At 42.0% G+C, this 19,899-nt stretch overlaps 2 protein-coding genes and 1 pseudogene across 2 annotated transcripts; 1 reads left to right on the forward strand and 2 right to left on the reverse strand.

Moving 5' to 3' along the window:
• Window positions 1–357: 357 nt before the first annotated feature.
• Window positions 358–8,417, forward strand: LOC124017849 (annotated as a pseudogene).
• LOC124032181 (agmatinase, mitochondrial-like) lies at window positions 7,899–14,774 on the reverse strand. Its single transcript, XM_046344361.1, has 7 exons — window positions 14,346–14,774; window positions 13,856–14,058; window positions 13,489–13,537; window positions 12,600–12,795; window positions 8,626–8,805; window positions 8,389–8,473; window positions 7,899–8,299 (listed from the first exon to the last, which is right to left on the reverse strand). The coding sequence occupies exons 1-7, from the start codon at window positions 14,660–14,662 to the stop codon at window positions 8,223–8,225; spliced, it is 1,107 nt and encodes a 368-aa protein (XP_046200317.1). The 5' UTR covers window positions 14,663–14,774; the 3' UTR covers window positions 7,899–8,222.
• Window positions 14,775–14,900: 126 nt separating this feature from the next.
• Window positions 14,901–19,600, reverse strand: LOC124032180 (serine/threonine-protein kinase PINK1, mitochondrial-like). The gene is made up of 8 exons (XM_046344360.1): window positions 19,135–19,600; window positions 18,608–18,889; window positions 18,246–18,352; window positions 17,931–18,113; window positions 17,051–17,214; window positions 16,669–16,796; window positions 16,293–16,523; window positions 14,901–16,063 (listed from the first exon to the last, which is right to left on the reverse strand). Exons 1-8 carry the CDS (start codon window positions 19,486–19,488, stop codon window positions 15,782–15,784), a joined length of 1,731 nt encoding a protein of 576 aa, XP_046200316.1. The 5' UTR covers window positions 19,489–19,600; the 3' UTR covers window positions 14,901–15,781.
• Between the last annotated feature and the right edge of the window lie 299 nt (window positions 19,601–19,899).

Below are 19,899 nucleotides of genomic sequence, written 5' to 3' on the forward strand. Positions count from 1 at the left end.
TCAAATCTTCCCTTTACCAATGCAGATTAATTTACCTACACATCCCGTCAGACATATGTGTTCACCCTGACTGTTGTTGTTGCTTTCCCAACAGAGAACATGGCAAGAAGAACAAGTATGTGTTTGGCATTTCCCGATATAGTGGTTGTCTGTCTGCTTCTTCTGGTTTGCTTAGTGGAGACAGCCAATGAAGTAGACCCATACAATATTCTTGGAGTGACCAAAAGTGCAAGCCAAACTGAAATCAAGAAAGTGTACAAGTGCCTAATTAGAGAATGGTAAGAACATTACTTACTCTTTCTGTTCTGGGTGTCAGAACTCATATATTTAGCACTAGACTATTGACTGTTTACAACAATGAATGGCCCATTGATGCATTGTCTTTCCTTTATTTCTGTACGGCATCCTGATAAAAACAAAAATGAAGGCGCTGAATATATGTTCATCAAGATGACCAAATCTTATGAGGTAAAAGTGTATACAATTTTCGCCAGCATCAAAACTTCAGCAGCCTATTGTTACTTTCTTTTTACGTTAGTTTATTTAGTAAATATTTTATTAATTTTCTTAAAAATGCATTGTTGGTTAAGGGCTTGTAAGTATGCATTTCACGGTAAGGTCTGTTGTATTCGGCGCATGTGACAAATCAAATTAGATTAGAAATGCATTATTCAGAAGGGAATTCCTCACCCTCTGGTAACAATATCCATGTGCTTTCTACCCAAACTCTTTAAGATCTTATCCTACGAGGAGAAAAGGGCCAACTATGACCGGTATGGACAGACTGATAACACCCAGCTGTATGGTCATGGTCACTACGGTCATGGTCATGACCAATTCTACTTCGATGAGTCCGTCTTCCACTTCCCCTTCAGCAACAAGGGCAGCCAGGAGTTTGCTGACAGCAAGTACGCTCTGCACTTCAACCAGTATGTGAATGACGTGGTGCCTGACAGCTTCAAAAGACCGTACCTGATCAAAATCACCTCCGACTGGTGCTTCAGCTGTATCCACATTGAGCCAGTCTGGAAAGAGGTTGTTCTGGAGCTGGAGGCCTTGGGTAGGAAATGACGAAATGCATTACACAAATGAAAGTTACTCAACGACTTCACCGTCCATATGACATAATATTGCGTTCTAGTAATTTAGCAGACACCATTATCCAGACCAACATACATTCAGTGCATTCAACTAAAGTAGGTACAATAACCATAGCGAGTCTTTGTATGGCCGATTATGTGTGGTATGTGTTAGGTGTGGGGATTAGTATGGTGGACGTTGGTTATGAGAGACGTCTGGCCAATCACCTCGGTGCTCACCGTACCCCGTCCATACTCGGAGTCATCAACGGGAAAGTGACCTTCTTCCACTACGCTGTGGTGAAGGAGCACCTGAGTCAGTTTGTGGAGGACCTGCTCCCTCAGAGACTGGTTGAGAAGGTAAATAACAACAACAGCAGCAAACATGATTTTGCAAATTCACAATTATTTTTTTGTGTGTGTATGTTTCAGGTTACAGCCAGGAATGACCTTCAATTCCTGAACAGCTGGCATGAGCAGAACAAGCTGCGCATTCTTCTGTTTGACCAAGTGCCTGGAGTCCCACTCTTGTACAAGGTAAGCCGTTGTCTAGACTAGTCAGTCTGGCATCAGTTTAAACTACCTCTGAGAGAGCTGGTCTGACTATCACTTATTGACTTCCTCCTGGAACATAGGTCATCGACAACTGCTTTCTGATACTTGCTTACAGGTTTTTTTTCTCATCTTCCGTAGCTGACTGCGTTCGCCTATAAGGATTATATTCAGTTTGGGTACGTGGACCAGGGTCTCTCAGATACTCCCAACCTACTGAAACAGTTCAACATTAACACCTACGCCCCCACCATGCTGGTCTTTAATGAGAGTATAGACAGGCCTGCAGACATTATACAGGTAGTTACTAGACAGTTAACTAGATTTGACTACTTTTCCACCAGACAGTTTAATTTAATTGTTAAATAGCATTTGAATACCCGAGTAGCATCTGTATTACTGATGTTTATTGATTATATTTAGAGATGCAGTTTTTGTTGAGGTGACAATTGTTAATTCAGCTGATTAGATACAGGGCATTTTATTAATATCTCCATGTTGTTGTTCTCTTCTTCTAGGCTAAAGGAATGAAAAAACAAGTCATTGAATTCATATAGAACAACAAGTTTCTCCTTGTCCATCAACTGGTGAACCAGAAACTGTTTGATGAGCTTTGTTCTGTGAAGCAGCTCCACCGACGCAGAAAGTAACATACTGATGCCCTTCGTGAACTTACAATTTATTTGTGAACATACAATTTCTGCACAGCCAGGTGACATGATTGATTATTTTACTTCTATAATTGAGGTATACACATTTGTGTGTCATGCGGCACTGTAGAAGATTCAGCACACGCTAAAGGTTTTAGTGCTGCAGAACAAACACTAATGTCCCCAAACATCTGCCTTTCAGGTACTGTGTCCTGCTGATCACTGGTGATGAGGAGTCCTATACCATAGGAAACCAGGCCTTCATCTCATTTGCCTATACCAACACTCAGGAGGTGGTGAGATTTGCCTATGCCTACCAAAGACTGCAACAACCACTGTGTGATACTCTGCTGAAGACCAAGGACAGTACACAGCCACCACAGGTACATTTATTCCATATTGAACATGAACTCTGTTAATGTGCTCTCCTTGGATTTTTTGAGAGCTTCTGGTAGAAGTGTCTGTATAATGAGCCACATACACACACCTCTCTCTATTATACTTTATAAAAATGTAAAATCACCATTCCCCAATACTGTAAGCTCATGTGGAAGTGTGTTCATGTGTGCCTGCATGTGCTCGCTCCGCAGGTGTTCATCCTGGAGCATCGTAACGCGGCAGGAAAGGTCCTGTACAAGGAGGTGGCAGGCGGATGGAATGGAACCAATGAGAATAAACAACATCTCTTGGATGAGCTGCAGAGGCTGCAGAAAGACTCCTCCATCCTTAACCAAGACACAATGCTGCCGGAGCTCAACAATGAGTTTGCCTCTGTGGGTTGAGTTCCTCACTACTGAAAAGTACTGTATGTAAAAGAACAAGGCTGCCCTACTTTATTATCTCTGAAGAGCAAGGATAATGATATGGTAATTAGTACTGTGTCCAGAAATAAGATACTTGTTGGAATGTTCTTTTGTAGGATTCCAAACCTGCAATGGTTTTTTAATTTTTATGATGGGTAATGCAGTAAGTGTGTTCATCAATTAATGACTAGGCAGTAAATATGTTTTAAATTCCAGATGTTTCTCATTCGATGGATCTATACAGCTTATGATTACCTCACTGAAATCATTGATGATATTATTCACAATAATTGGTCATTTAACTCTTATTCTCGATGTTAGGTAAGAACATATGGAGATGTGGACATAATAAAATGGCCCATGCCAATTCAACAGATCTTTCAAATAATGATAGTTCTTCAGTTGTTCGCTTGATGTTTTAGTCAAGAACTGCTTATGAGTGTTATAATCAAGATTAGTGTTAACAGTTTGTCACTAACCCCCTTGTATTTAGTTATATCTGTAATATGTTTCTGCAGGCGTGAGATGATATTCTCTGCCTTATTCATTCTGTTTGGAACTGTGGTGGTTCAGGCTTTCAGGTAAGATGGAGAACCAGTGATTCTGCGACTCAAATTTATCGTTCTGCTTTGTGTGATTTCAGTGACTCTAGTGAAGACGGCAAATCCAAACAGAAGGCAAAAGACGGAGCTACGGCAGAATGGATCACCGGGTAGCAGCAGCACCTCAAGGCAAGACATTTTCAGTTTCAGTGAAAAGATTTAAGCTGTGACTGAAATATACAGTGCCTTGCGAAAGTATTCGGCCCCCTTGAACTTTGCAACCTTTTGCCACATTTCAGGCATCAAACATAAAGATATAAAACTGTATTTTTTTGTGAAGAATCAACAACAAGTGGGACACAATTATGAAGCGGAACGACATTTATTGGATATTTCAAATAAATGTAACAAATCAAAATCTGAAAAATTGGGCGTGCAAAATTATTCAGCCTCCTTAAGTTAATACTTTGTAGTGCCACCTTTTGCTGCGATTACAGCTGTAAGTCGCTTGGGGTATGTCTCTATCAGTTTTGCACATCGAGAGACTGACATTTTTTCCCATTCATCCTTGCAAAACAGCTCGAGCTCAGTGAGGTTGGATGGAGAGCATTTGTGAACAGAAGTTTTCAGTTCTTTCCACAGATTCTCGATTGGATTCAGGTCTGGACTTTGACTTGGCCATTCTAACACCTGGATATGTTTACATTTACATTTACATTTAAGTCATTTAGCAGACGCTCTTATCCAGAGCGACTTACAAATTGGTGCATTCACCTTATGACATCCAGTGGGACAGTCACTTAACAATAGTGCATCTAAAACTTAGGGGGGGTGGGGTGTTTATTTTTGAACCATTCCATTGTAGATTTTGCTTTATGTTTTGGATCATTGTCTTGTTGGAAGACAAATCTCCGTCCCCAGTCTCAGGTCTCTTGCAGACTCCATCAGGTTTTCTTCCAGAATGGTCCTGTATTTGGCTCCATCCATCTTCCCATCAATTTTAACCATCTTCCCTGTCCCTGCTGAAGAAAAGCAGGCCCAAACCATGATGCTGCCACCACCATGTTTTACAGTGGTGATGGTGTGTTCAGGGTGATGAGCTGTGTTGCTTTTACGCCAAACATAACGTTTTGCATTGTTGCCAAAAAGTTCAATTTTGGTTTCATCTGACCAGAGCACCTTCTTCCACATGTTTGGTGTGTCTCCCAGGTGGCTTGTGGCAAACTTTAAACAACACTTTTTATGGATATCTTTAAGAAATGGCTTTCTTCTTGCCACTCTTCCATAAAGGCCAGATTTGTGCAATATACGACTGATTGTTGTCCTATGGACAGAGTCTCCCACCTCAGCTGTAGATCTCTGCAGTTCATCCAGAGTGATCATGGGCCTCTTGGCTGCATCTCTGATCAGTCTTCTCCTTGTATGAGCTGAAAGTTTTTAGAGGGACGGCCAGGTCTTGGTAGATTTGCAGTGGTCTGATACTCCTTCCATTTCAATATTATCTCTTGCACAGTGCTCCTTGGGATGTTTAAAGCTTGGGAAATATTTTTGTATCCAAATCCGGCTTTAAACTTCTTCACAACAGTATCTCGGACCTGCCTGGTGTGTTCCTTGTTCTTCATGATGCTCTCTGCGCTTTTAACGGACCTCTGAGACTATCACAGTGCAGGTGCATTTATACGGAGACTTGATTACACACAGGTGGATTGTATTTATCATCATTAGTCATTTAGGTCAACATTGGATCATTCAGAGATCCTCACTGAACTTCTGGAGAGAGTTTTCTGCACTGAAAGTAAAGGGGCTGAATAATTTTGCACGCCCAATTTTTCAGTTTTTGATTTGTTAAAAAGTTTGAAACATCCAATAAATGTCGTTCCACTTCATGATTGTGTCCCACTTGTTGTTGATTCTTCACAAAAAAACACAGTTTTATATCTTTATGTTTGATGCCTGAAATGTGGCAAAAGGTCGCAAAGTTCAAGGGGGCCGAATACTTTCGCAAGGCACTGTATATATATATTTTAGCTCTGACATATTTTAGGGATTGTAGTTATCTTTTCAGTGATGTCGATGCAATAAATCCAATTGAGCGGTTCTATGCTTATCATGTTTTTGTCATTGTAACGTCGGATTGATTGACCATGCAGCGCCATTTAGGGGTGTTTTTATGCACGACGTGAAGCGGACTGCCTGGATACAGCCCTTAACCGTGGTTTATGGGCCATATACCACAAATCCCTGAGGTGCCTTATTGCTATTATAAACAGTTTACTTACATAAATAGAACAGTAAACAAGTATTTTTGGGCCATACACGTGGTATATTGTCTGATAGACACACGTCTGAAATGCTGTTTCAGCCAATCAACATCCAGGACCCAATTTGCCCTCTTTGTAATGGTGTATATAGTGATACATAGCATTGTACATATAACATGAGTATTCATATGTGAGTGTTGTGGAAAGCTGCCTCTTTGGGGGGTTGGCAGAATCCAGCAGTTATAACATATTTATAACCAACCTATCATATCCTTTCTTTTTTGCCCCTAGGAGCCTGACGCTCCACTTTTCCTTCTTGAACGTGGACAAGCACAGTGCATGGGTGGAGACGCTGCTGGAGTTCGCACAGGATGCCATGCAGATAGACACTGACGAGGACGATGGCGCCCGCCACAAGATAGACTACACGGGTTTCATCCTGGCACTCAACGGCCATAAGAAGTACCTCTGCCTCTTCAGGCCTGTCTACACCGGGGAGGAAGGACCTGGGGGCGCCACTGGGGGAGGGAGAAGGTCTGGGTCCAGAGAGGACCACCCACCACGCAGGTCTGTGCCCAGGTCCCGCTCCACTGCCACACTGCAGATCCACCACAAACTGGACCACCTGGGGCTGTGGATGGAGAGGCTGATGGAGGGAACCCTTCACAGGTACTACATCCCTGCCTGGCCTGGCCTGGAGAAGATCACCGCCCCCAAATAGGGGGGGGGGGAGTAATAGGATGCCTACCGAACATCCTGACTTTTGGGCAAAACTTTTGTGAGGTTTGAAATGAATTACATCCAAAGTCAGGATTCAGGCCTAAATAGACACGTACCAAAGCTACCTGTGTCTAAAAGCCAAGATTCCAAGGTGTCCTCATGGCAATGTATTCAGGGGGAGGTTAATGTATGTTTTGAGTGCATGCACTGGGACATAGTTTGAAGAAATGACTTTCAATAGTGAAGTTGGCTTGACTCATTGAGACAACTGGACTACATTCATCTGCCATCTCATGTTCTGCTGGAGTTAGCTTGAGCTGTCTTTTTTTGCACTTCAGATATTTATTTCTTACAGAAGTACTTTAAAGTAGGATCGATAGAGGGAGGGTACAGAATATAGTCGATCTAAAAGCAACAACCGTTGAACAATTCCTAGATCACTTACCTTTTGGGATCCCTTCCTCTGCATGCTCAATGGTGATTGGTCAATTCTGTGAATAGAGACGCATGTCTCTACTAGATCTATTTTGTTCACCATTTTGATCGTTTCCTGAACTTAAGGCTTATTATTGTGCAATATAATGGAACTATAATGCCTTCCATTTCCCCTGGCAGCTAATATTTCATGGTTATCCTTCTTCATGTAGACATAGGCTAATATTGAAAAATCTACACAACGTTATTATTGTGCTTTTTATTACATGACCAATTGCAAGCTTTTTACATTAGTCTATTTTACTTTTTATTCTATTTTTACATCACATAGCCAGTGGCTTCAGTGGGCTCAGTTGGTAAAGCTTGCAACGCCAGGGAACCACTACGAAAAATGTATGCAATCACTACTGTAAGTCGCTCTGGATAAAGGCGTCTGCTAAATGACTAAAGTGTATGTAGCAATGATAAAGTGTATGTTGGACGACATTTCATGTGATCTATTTTAGAATAGATAAGGGCAGAGCAAATGCAAATTAAAAAACAATAACTGTGCTTAACCCAATTTATAAGCATTAAACTCTGATATTGTCGTCATGACAATAGAATAGTTATATTTGGGAAATTTAAATGCTGTACATATTCTACCTTCTACCATGTTATCTGTAAATATTCTACCTTCTACCATGTTATCTGTACATATTTTACCTTCTACCATGTTATCTGTACATATTTTACCTTCTACCATGTTATCTGTACATATTTTACCTTCTACCATGTTATCTGTACATATATTAACATCATACTATAATATATAAAATGACTTTTTACATGCATTTTATAATAACATGGTCATATCATTCATCCATACTGTTGTTTATTTGATTATAAACATGTTTTTGTTACAAAATCACTATACTAATAACCCTGGTACAATGTTGACAAATGAAATGTATCTGATTTGCAGATGTCTCAAAGGTTCTGCTACAGTGCATATCCTCTTGCTGTGTGTAAATAAATGCTTTATGTTCATATGTTGCAGAGACATTCTATTGTTCTGCCTTACCAGTCCTTGTTTGGTGTGATATGGTCACACTGGTGATTAACCTCTGATTACATAGTGAATCTGTTCAGTACCAGTGCTCTTCTTTAGATTAAGTATGTGCAGAACCTCATCACATAATTAGTCATAATATTTTGTCTTTGGAAGGACACACATCATTTCAAAGAGCAGGTTGGCGGCAGTCAGTGCTGTATTGCCTGCAAAAACAAAAAAATGTGTGTTTGAAATTATACTCAAAGTAAAACAGATTATTCAATGTGACACAGAGTCATGATAAGTACAGTACCTGTGGGGTCATAGGGTGGAGACACCTCCACTAAATCACACCCCACCAGGTTTAGGCCATGGCAGCCCCGGATGATTTCTAGTCCCTGGATGTCACACACACAAAGAGGAAAACATAACACCACCCTCTGTGCCAGCAGCTGCCTCCATCTCATATCTGTATTATAACACAGTAACAACTAAATATTCTACCAAATGTCTGTAAAAACCACTAAAACAAAGTCAGGTATTTCCTTACTTGTATGGACGTGAGGCCTGCTATCTCTGGTGTGCCTGTTCCAGGGGCAAAGGCTGGATCTAAAGCATCGATATCAAAGCTGAGGTAGACTGGACCCGTCCCCATCTGAGTCCGAACCGCAGCCATGAGAGGAACCAGGGACTTGAACCAACACTCCTCCACCTGAACCACACGGAATCCCTACAGAGCATATACACACACACCGAGCGCGAGAGAACATACACACACGGAGAGAGAGAGAGAACATACACACACCGAGAGAGAACACATACACACACGGAGAGAAAGAACATACACACACGGAGAGAACATACACACACGGAGAGAGAGAGAACATACACACACGGGGAGAGAGAGAACACACACACAGAGAGAGAGAACATACACACACACGGGGAGAGAGAGAACATACACACACACGGAGAGAGAGAACATACACACACACGGAGAGAGAACATACACACACAGAGAGAGAGAACATACACACACGGAGAGAGAGAACATATACACACGGAGAGAGAGAGAACATACACACACAGAGAGAGAGAACATATACACACAGAGAGAGAGAACATACACACACGGAGAGAGAGAGAACATACACACACGGAGAGAGAGAACATACACACACACACCGAGCGCGAGAGAACATATACACACGGATAGAGAGAACATACACACACGGAGAGAGAACATACACACACGGAGAGAGAACATACACACACGGAGAGAGAGAACATACACACACGGAGAGAGAACACATACACACACGGAGAGAGAACACATACACACACGGAGAGAGAGAACATACACACACGGAGAGAGAGAGAACATACACACACCGAGAGAGAACACATACACACCCGGAGAGAGAACACATACACACACGGAGAGAGAGAACATACACACACGGAGAGAGAGAGAACATACACACACCGAGAGAGAACACATACACACACGGAGAGAGAACACATACACACACGGAGAGAGAGAGAACATACACACACGGAGAGAACATACACACACGGAGAGAGAGAGAACATACACACACGGAGAGAGAGAACATACACACACACACCGAGCGCGAGAGAACATATACACACGGATAGAGAGAACATACACACACGGAGAGAGAACATACACACACGGAGAGAGAACATACACACACGGAGAGAGAGAACATACACACACGGAGAGAGAGAACATACACACCCGGAGAGAGAGAACATACACACACGGAGAGAGAACACATACACACCCGGAGAGAGAACACATACACACACGGAGAGAGAGAACATACACACACGGAGAGAGAACACATACACACCCGGAGAGAGAACACATACACACACGGAGAGAGAGAACATACACACACGGAGAGAGAGAGAACATACACACACCGAGAGAGAACACATACACACACGGAGAGAAAGAACATACACACACGGAGAGAAAGAACATACACACACGGAGAGAGAGAGAACATACACACACGGGGAGAGAGAGAACACACACACAGAGAGAGAGAACATACACACACACGGGGAGAGAGAGAACATACACACACACGGAGAGAGAGAACATACACACACAGAGAGAGAGAACATACACACACACGGAGAGAGAACATACACACACAGAGAGAGAGAACATACACACACGGAGAGAGAGAACATATACACACGGAGAGAGAGAACATACACACACAGAGAGAGAGAACATACACACACAGAGAGAGAGAACATACACACACGGAGAGAGAGAGAACATACACACACGGAGAGAGAGAACATACACACACACACCGAGCGCGAGAGAACATATACACACGGATAGAGAGAACATACACACACGGAGAGAGAACATACACACACGGAGAGAGAACATACACACACGGAGAGAGAGAACATACACACACGGAGAGAGAGAACATACACACACGGAGAGAGAGAACACATACACACCCGGAGAGAGAACACATACACACACGGAGAGAGAACACATACACACCCGGAGAGAGAACACATACACACACGGAGAGAGAGAACATACACACACGGAGAGAGAACACATACACACATGGAGAGAGAACACATACACACACGGAGAGAGAGAACATACACACACGGAGAGAGAATACACACATGGAGAGAGAACACATACACACACTCTCAGAGAGAACACATAGCACACAGGAGAGTCAGAAACATACAAACACGGAGAGAGAACACATACACACATGGAGAGAGAGAACATGCACACACGGAGAGAGAGAGAACATACACACACGGAGAGAGAACACATACACACACGGAGAGAGAGAACATACACACACAGAGAGAGAGAGAACATACACACACGGAGAGAGAGAACATACACACACAGAGAGAGAACATAACGATTTAATTAGCCTATATGTCTTTCATTTTTTATAGTATCAACTGTTACTTATAGAGCCCCACAGTGGAGGTGTCATAATATCCATAGAACCTAGTGGTCAAACAGGGAAATGGTTCCAATAGTTTTTCCACCATTTCCATAGGGGATTTTAGAAACATTTAAAATAAGGGTTGTGTTTTGTGTAGGCTTAACCTGGTGTGACGTTTTGATAACAATGTAAATCTCTCTAGGATGTGACTTTTTTAATCAATTTATTCAGCTCTATTTACTCTCAGATTCGAAAATGCTAATTAGCATCAAAGTAGATGTCATGCAAGACTACAAATCCCTGCAAGCTCCTGCATGACACCTTTGCTAACAGGTATTGTGTCAATTTAAAACTTGCACAAGACAGTTCACAGAACTGTCCATTTAAAGAAATGTAGACAATTTATTAATGACTAAATTTAGCTTACATTAGAGATCCTTACCTTTGACTCGATTGAACAGTCTTGTCCAGATCATCATGGCATTTAAAGTTTTTTATAATAGCCACATTAGCAGCTAATTAGTGTTTCATTTTGGGGGGGTAAATACAGGTGAAAATATTGATAGAAGTCACCTTGTCCTAGAGACTTTTACACTGTTATCAAAATGTAATGCTAGGGTAAGCCTACCCAAAACACAGCCCTTATTTTAAGTGTTTCTAAAATCTCATGTGGAAAAACAATTGGAACCATTTCCCTGTTTGACCACTAGGTTTTATGGGTATTATGACTATTACTGTGGTACACTATAATCCTCAGCAACGTGGTGTTTACAGAGGAAACAAATAAAGGTAAACAAAACTATGGAATTAAATTGAATGAAAATGTAGGATATACCCACTGAAGGGAACTTCGCAGTTGAATATGAGTTATTAGGCCTACTGATAGTGTTATTTAAAATGATAGAAATAGGAAAAGGGGTAGCCTATAATTAAGACCTTCAAGAGTGCACATAGCTGCAAGTTATAAGGCTGTACAATTGAAATTCTGCAAAACGGCACAGCATTTCATAAACTTTACTGTGGGAAAGTTCATATGCTCAGTTTGCTGCCATATTACTGGTTTCACATTTGTCTGCAGTGATTATAAGGTAAAATGTATCTAAAACAAGTGTCATTTATATTTGCAATTCCCTTATCCAAACAGATTACTTATTTAACTAGCACTTAGCACTAGCTAAGCTCTTATGAATAGCTCTCATGAAATTGAATAGCTCAACAGCTCTTATGAAATTGTAAAGTGCATGGAGAAGTGTTATATCTATCGGGAATTAAGTCAAGATCAGAATACAACGTTTCTGTAGGCACACCTTGAATTGAAGGCGTGGCGGAGGCCTTCAATTCAAGGTCAGAATACACAGAGAGAACAAAGTGCATAAAAAGGGAATAACGTTCCATTTACGTTCAGTTAACTCAGGCCGGAATCAGGGCCATAGAGAGAGATTTTAATTATATATCATGTTTATTATTTGACCTATTTTTTTTAACCTTTGTGAATGTTTCTGTCCCCCTAGGTGAGGACAACCTCTACGCACAGTGAAGTGAGTACCTGTGCTCGGCTCCACTCATAGGCATCAGGTGAGTAACCTGTACCACGCAGGCCTATCTGGATGACCCTCTTGCAGTCTAGCAGGCCCTCCTCCACACAGCGCCTGAAGGGTGTCCCGTGGCCAATCTTCTCCCCCAGGACCACGTCACTTGTGTCGGCATGAGCATCCACATGGATGAGACCCACAGGGCCGTGTCTAACAAACACGGGATACAAATGTACTGTTTCACAAAGATCGATTCCGCCCAGTCCTGTACCAAAAATTGAGCTGAACAGAGATTCTCCATTGAAAGGTCATTTTTTTAAACCAAATCACAAAAATGTATGTTTAAATGGCATGTTATTGAAGTGTCCAGACACTTTTTTTGCCAGTTCACTTGGTTTGAGAAAATTACCCGACCGGCGATAGACTTCCTCAGGCTAATTCCGCAGTATCGGGGCAGTGATGAAATATGAACAAAGGCCCCAGAAACACCCACATAGGTCCTTTTAGAAACTGAAATGCTCTCAGTATAGTGATGCAGGTCATTAAATGTTGTACAAATTGTGTCATTGCGAACTTCTGCCAATTTACATTCCATGATGTTGGACTTGAACAATACTTTTTTCAATGGACGTACTTTCTATCAGCACAATGGTGGACAAGAAAACAGTTGCATGCTCGCACACCGATACTGCAGAACGAGCATGAGGAAGTCTATCCATGGTGGGGTAAGTTTCTCAGAACCAAGTGAAATCGCAAAAAAAAGTGAACACTTCTATAACATGCATTGACATTTATTTGTATTTTTTGCAAACCTCTCCTTTAATATGTCCAGGAAACTAGCCCTGAAAGTATTCTAGTTATTCTGGCATTTTACAAATGTAGGGCTACTGATACACTACTTACTTCTCAGCAACTGCTTGGAGAATAGGGTATGCTATGGTGTGATCACCACCTGTTAAAAGACCGAATAAAATGTAGCCTATCCAGTTAAACATACACCTTAACGTTAGTGTGTCATGCCAACACTTTGTAACAGTAACCTTTGTACTATAGTTGTCAGGAAGGTTCATAAGCAGGGCAAAGATGAACCATTCAACGTTAGCATAAATGTGTGACAAGGAGAAAGAAGAAGCAGGTGTTGTTTTGAGGCACATCTGAAAGGAATATCGATCACTGTTGAAATGTAGTTAGTAGGCATTTGCTATAATGTCCAAAATCCCTTTCCTCACATCTCAGATTGCATAGTGTAGAAATGGGTGCTCCTCCTCACCCATAGTAAGGGGGATACAGCCCGTGGCCAGGATTGTGCGGTAGGCTTCCCGGATTCGTCTGCAGGTGTCCTTTAGGTCATACACGTTGACGTTGACGTCCCCAATATCAGCAACCATCAGAGACTCATAGGGGGCTGCCCGGGTGCCACTGTTGTAGGCCCTCAACATGGCCGACTCTGCTCTGATCTGACGGGGGCCAAATCTGTAAAGGACCATGCATGGTCCTACTTTTAAATAACATTGGTTGTAACACGCATAATTAGTTTGACACATGCTGTCAACTGATCAACCACTAGATTAATTCATAAATTAAATGTGTACATTATACTACAATTTATAAATATGACTCTCAATTTGTTAAAGAAAATAAAAGGTAAAAATGCACATCTACTGCAGATGTGATAATGGATTTCAAATAAATTAGTACAGCCTGCAATGCTCGTACGAGTACAGTATTTGCATAGATCAGGCAGTGCAGATGTAGGCTACCTTGTCCCAGGTCGGTTGGAAGTACCAGTATCAATTGGAACACCAACAAATGCTGCATCAAGTCCATCTGCGGTCTCTTGGTAAGGTAACTTGCCCATTGTAGCAATTCCAGAGACCCTCGCTACAAATTCGGCGCTCGGAGGGACATTGTAGCGCTTTCCTGAGCAAAGTCGTGTAGGGGTGATACATGGACGTCGCCTGTCAAGTGTCTTGTTGCACACTACTGACACTTCCGAAAAAGTATCGGTAATTCTTATGCATGACCGCCGTAACGTTCCCAGAATGTCAATTCGAGTCGTTTTCAAAAGAGACAGCATTCTTTCAATAGATATAACAGCGTAGTGGTTGGCGACTTTTGATTTCAGCTTCTGGATTCCAGGGCTTGTTTTTTGGGGTTGCGTTTACAATTCCACAGATCTGTTAAGTACATGGATTGACTCGACTGAAAATTGGCAAGTGTTTTGACCTTTGCTTTCATCATGTTCATATGATTGGAGATCTGTGCACAGTCAGATCTCTCTGACAGGCAAATAAATTCTAGGCAATAAAAGGGGGTGATGGGAAATGCATTTTATTTATCAGCGTACAATCTTTTCTAGATAATGAAATACATTATTATTTTGCTATCAACGCTAGGGACTCAAGGAAACACCAAGTTCAAACACTAACACTTTATTATAATCTTTGGATATGTCTTTTACACTACATCCAGTGTTTATTAAAAACATTCTCAACAATTAAAAATGTAGCTTCACAAAGTGTTTGTTGTGAGAGACAAAACTCATTCTGTAATTTTTATAGGACTATATTCTAAAATGTCCCATGAATCAATTTTTGCATGCATGGACTTTCATTTTATTTAAATATAAAGGACTTAACTCAAAATGTGAAGTACAGTGATCTGGTATTGCTATTAAATCTGAACTGATGTTCTGCTACATAACCATCTGGAAATATGTAGATGCTTTATCATATCATCCTTGACATACAGTAAATACATTGACTACCTCACTACCTCACACTCAGAGGCTATGGAATAGTCTATATGAGACCGTAGTGGTGCAACTCAGGTAAGATGTGATGATTTGGAAAATACACAAACCAAACAAAGGGGTAAACCTCAAGCATGTCATTGACCAGGTCCAAACTGGACATAAAGTGCAAAAATTCCCCAAATAAAATTCAACCCCCTAACATATGAAGTATAGTCTTAGCATTAATTTAAAAAGTGCTTATATATATGTTTCCTGAAAGCTCAATAGACAGGGGTTGAAATTGGGAGAGAAACTATTTTGATTTTATATGGGTGGGTTCCCACAAATTCAGTGACATTTTTTATTCCATTTTCCATCCTTGGCACTACGTTCACCTACATTCAAACTCAACGGGTTAGACCAGAGTTACACATATATGTCTCTGGGTTAGACTGAGAGGACCTAAAGCGACATGATGCTGGCTCTGCCCTGTTCTCGTCCGTACATGAGGAAGCTGACAGCCAATCGGAGGTCTTCCAGGTCCAGGTTAGACAGGAAGCACCTCTGTAGCTCCGCCTCCACCGAGCTCCCACTGGGGCCGCAGCCCCTCAGGAGCACCACAGCAGACTGGCACAGCAGCCAATCAGCTACCTTCTTCATACCAGCACTGTCCTTATTGGCAAGGGCACACCTTCCCCAGAGGCTCAGATGCAGCATGTTGGCAGCCACTCTGGCACTGGGGCGCTGCAGAATAAATAACAATAGGAGCATGGGATTCTCTGATGGTATTGGAAGTCATTATGTACACTAAGCCCTTACGTAGTGAATGGAGTACTGCATAATGAACAACTTCAACTTGTTTCTCACAAAAATACTCTGAGAATCCCTGAGAAATGTGTAAATAATTTTTAACATACCCTTCAATGAAGTGATGGCCATATAATCTAATTCAATTCCTTACTAGGCTCTGTACCTTATTGGGGTTCCTACGCAGAAGCAGCTTGACGACAAGTTGCATGTCAGCAGATACACAGGCAGGCAGGGCAGGAAGCTGGATTTCCTGGAAATTCCTGCTGTCCAGTCCACCTGCTCCATAGAACGGGTTGGCCTGGCCAAATATTTCATAAGAAATGGTCCCGACAGCCCATGCATCTGCCTTGCTGTAATTGATAACCACACCCTGCCCAGGAACTGCAGTGACAACCTATAGAGAGATAGAGGCGTATTTTAATCCCAAAATCAGGAAAATGTTTCCATTTATGTTAACAGTCGGTCACAAGAGACAATGCTTGCATGAATCTTGATTGTATAGGTTGTTGTTTTCTATTTCTCTGATGATAGGAGCTTACCTCAGGTGCCATCAGGCAGGAGTTGCCTCCTCTGTTCACCCACATAGTGTTGAAGGGTAGTTGGAGACTAGAGTCACTCTGAGCCAAACAGCAGCCGAAGTCTGTTATTACCAGGCGGGGGCAGCCCTCTGAACAATAGAGATTCCAAATAGCAATAGGATTATTTGATTAAAACTAATATGATAAGCATTAATGAATTAATTAGTATCACATGCCATGTAAATATCTTCATTTGAGTTTGGAGAGAGAAAAAACATCAAGACAGAATTCTGACCATATCTTTTGTAAAATTAATTTCATATTTAACTTTTTTTTAAAACATGGCAAAGCTTAATGACACTCAAGATACCATGCATGAGCTTGCCCTGTTGCTCTCTCTGACCTGAGTCAAACTCCAGGAGCACGTTGTCGGATTTAAGGTCCCTGTGAGCGATGCCCTGTCTGTACAGGTGGTCGACCCCCTCTAACAGCTGCAGCACCATCAGAGAGCCCTCTCTCCTGCTGGGCACGTTCACCTCCAGGTACTGACGCAGGGTGCATGGGTAACTATGGAAAAGGGTGAGGAAAGATCAGGATACACTAGGTTAGGTGAACAAATAACTAGTGGGATGGACAAATCTGCACACAAAATGGTCCGGTCTGGAAAAAAAACAAATGCTTTTTAGTCCAAGAGTTGACTGTCAGAAATGTTATAGGAAGAGAGACTGTAGACTCCTGTAACAACAACTTTATTATAAGACTAGCAAAAATGAAGCAATAAACCATTACCAAGAATGGTTCAGAGTTGAAAGCTTAAACATAGTCGGGTTTCTGCTTTTATAGAAAAAGTACAACCTCTGGTCTACGTGGCAGTTTAGCAGATGTGTGGAAACAGGCGGAACAGTGTAAAAGGCGATTGGTTTGTCTGTGCAGATTAAGATATCCCCAGGTTGATAGCACGAGGGCTCAACCGTTTAACTGTGTTTTGTCACAGTTCACATTATAATGTGCTCCTTCCTGCAAGGTTCCACACAGCTGACTTCCTGCAGATAGTAAACCCCACGGGATGTCTCACATTCTGCAGCCGCACCTAAACGGATCTTAGCTAAGTCACACAAAGACAAGTTTGTATCAGGTTAGAAAAAACACTAGCATATAACAAGAGTATTCTTTAAGCAGTGAAACACAGGATTGCATGACTAACTGTGTAATTTTCCATGACACAAGTTAAGCTGGGGCTGGGACACTGAGATACAGAATGGATGTGGGAGAATGATCTTTACTTCTTCATGACCAGGAACAGAGTACGGTTGTTGCCCAGGCCCTCAGGGTTGAGTCTGGCTGGCAGGACATCAGGGTACTCCTCCTGGGCACCGGGTAGAAGGGGTACGTCCGCTGTGAATGCCCGGAACACCCTGATCACATTGGGGTGGGCAGAAACCCTCTTGGGCACTTCCCCAAAATACCTGCAAAACAGAGCAATGGAAATTAAACTTGCAATGCACTCTTTAGATGCATGGCAAAACACTCAAAATATGTTGGGCTATTTTGTGTCTATTGAAAGTAAATTGATGCTATGACTGACTGCTGATACTAACCCATTTAGTGCAATCTGTTCCTCTTTTTCCTGTTTCATGGCAAGAGGGCCTGCAGGGACCAGCTCCTGGGACATGGATCTCAGAATAGCCTCGCTTGATGAACCAGCCTGCAGGGGAACAAGGAAGACAGTCTCATTACTATGCCAATTGCACACTGAACATAGCCTATATATATATTTAAAGTAACACTCTCCCTATGTCCCAATAATCTGTCATTTTTTCTGAAGTATAGATTGGTGTAAGAATGGGCTAGACTGTTTCCACCAAATTTCTTAAACCAGTCCTTTCACTTTAAATCCATGAAGGAAAGTGAACAAGTGCAAACTTCGGGGGAAAAGGACATTATCTTGACAGACACCCACCCCAAAGTTCCACATCATCTTGACAGCTAGAGGATAGATGCCCAGAGAGCTGGAGGGGCTCCTCAGAGACCCAGTGGCCACCTCTCCATCTTCACTGGGCTGGTCATTTAGGGAACACCGGTCACTCTCCCTGTCCCTGGGCACAGATAATGGTGCCACAGCTTCATACACTGCAGCGTTGGAGCCTTTTCCTATCTGCTTCCCAATAACGTAGTCCTCCAGCTTGTAGCCCGAGGTGAAACGCTTGAGTGGACTGCAGTACTTCTTCTTGGTAAACACAGCCTTTAGAAAAGAGGTGAAATTGAGTCCTTTTAGATTAAATAACACACATTTTTATTAACGTTATTAAATTATTAGATATGTAATTATTATTTTATTTGACTAAATGTAATATTTAAATGTGATATTCCTGTCCAGACTAAAGATCAAATCTGCTGACTCACAAAAATACCTTTTTTCAACATATCAATAAAATATTTCACATTGTTGATTGCTAGCACTTTGTTGTCAACATCCATGTTGTTTACCTGGATTTCCTGGCATGTCGCAGCACTCCTTCGATCATCATCGAGCTGTTTTTCGATCAACCCCACACCGAGACCGAAAGCCAAAAACACTGCTCTGTTTCTTGGCGAGCCGCTGCCCCCAAACCTCCTGAAACCACCGGACTGCAGCTGTGCTGCAAGACCCCTCAACGACATGCGGAAATATCGGTACCGAACTGGCAGGAAAGTCTGAGGCTGAACGGTGCGGGCCGGTTGGCCTACACGAAGACGCTCACCTCGGAACTTTGCTGCAAGTCGACCAGCAGGTTTGAGACCTAGCTGGAAAACCGACCGTCCCAACTCCACCCCGCGGCTGATGGCATGTTTTACAGACATGCTTTACCAAAAATGGTAAGTTTCGCTTTGTTTTTACTTTCTCCGTCAGTCCTCGTCGTTGATAACGTTACACAACTTCTTCTTCGTTGAGGTTTAACGGCGGTTGTTATCCAATAAATGTTGCATTACCGCCATCTACTCGACTGGAGTACAACTCCCGTATTAAATAGCTCCGCTATTTAAATAAAATCTTATTGTCACATACACATGGTTAACATGTGTTATTGCGAGTGTAGCGAAATGCTTGTTCTTCTAGCTCCGAAGGTGCAGCAATATCTAACAAATATTCTAACAACTCCACAACTACTACATAATACACACAAATCTAAGTAAATGGATGGAATAAGAATATGTACATATAAATATATGGATGGGCCATGACAGACCGGCATAGACCATATAAAATACAGT

This window comes from Oncorhynchus gorbuscha, linkage group LG03 (genome assembly GCF_021184085.1).
Source record: "Oncorhynchus gorbuscha isolate QuinsamMale2020 ecotype Even-year linkage group LG03, OgorEven_v1.0, whole genome shotgun sequence".
In the NCBI taxonomy this organism is placed as follows: domain Eukaryota; kingdom Metazoa; phylum Chordata; class Actinopteri; order Salmoniformes; family Salmonidae; genus Oncorhynchus; species Oncorhynchus gorbuscha.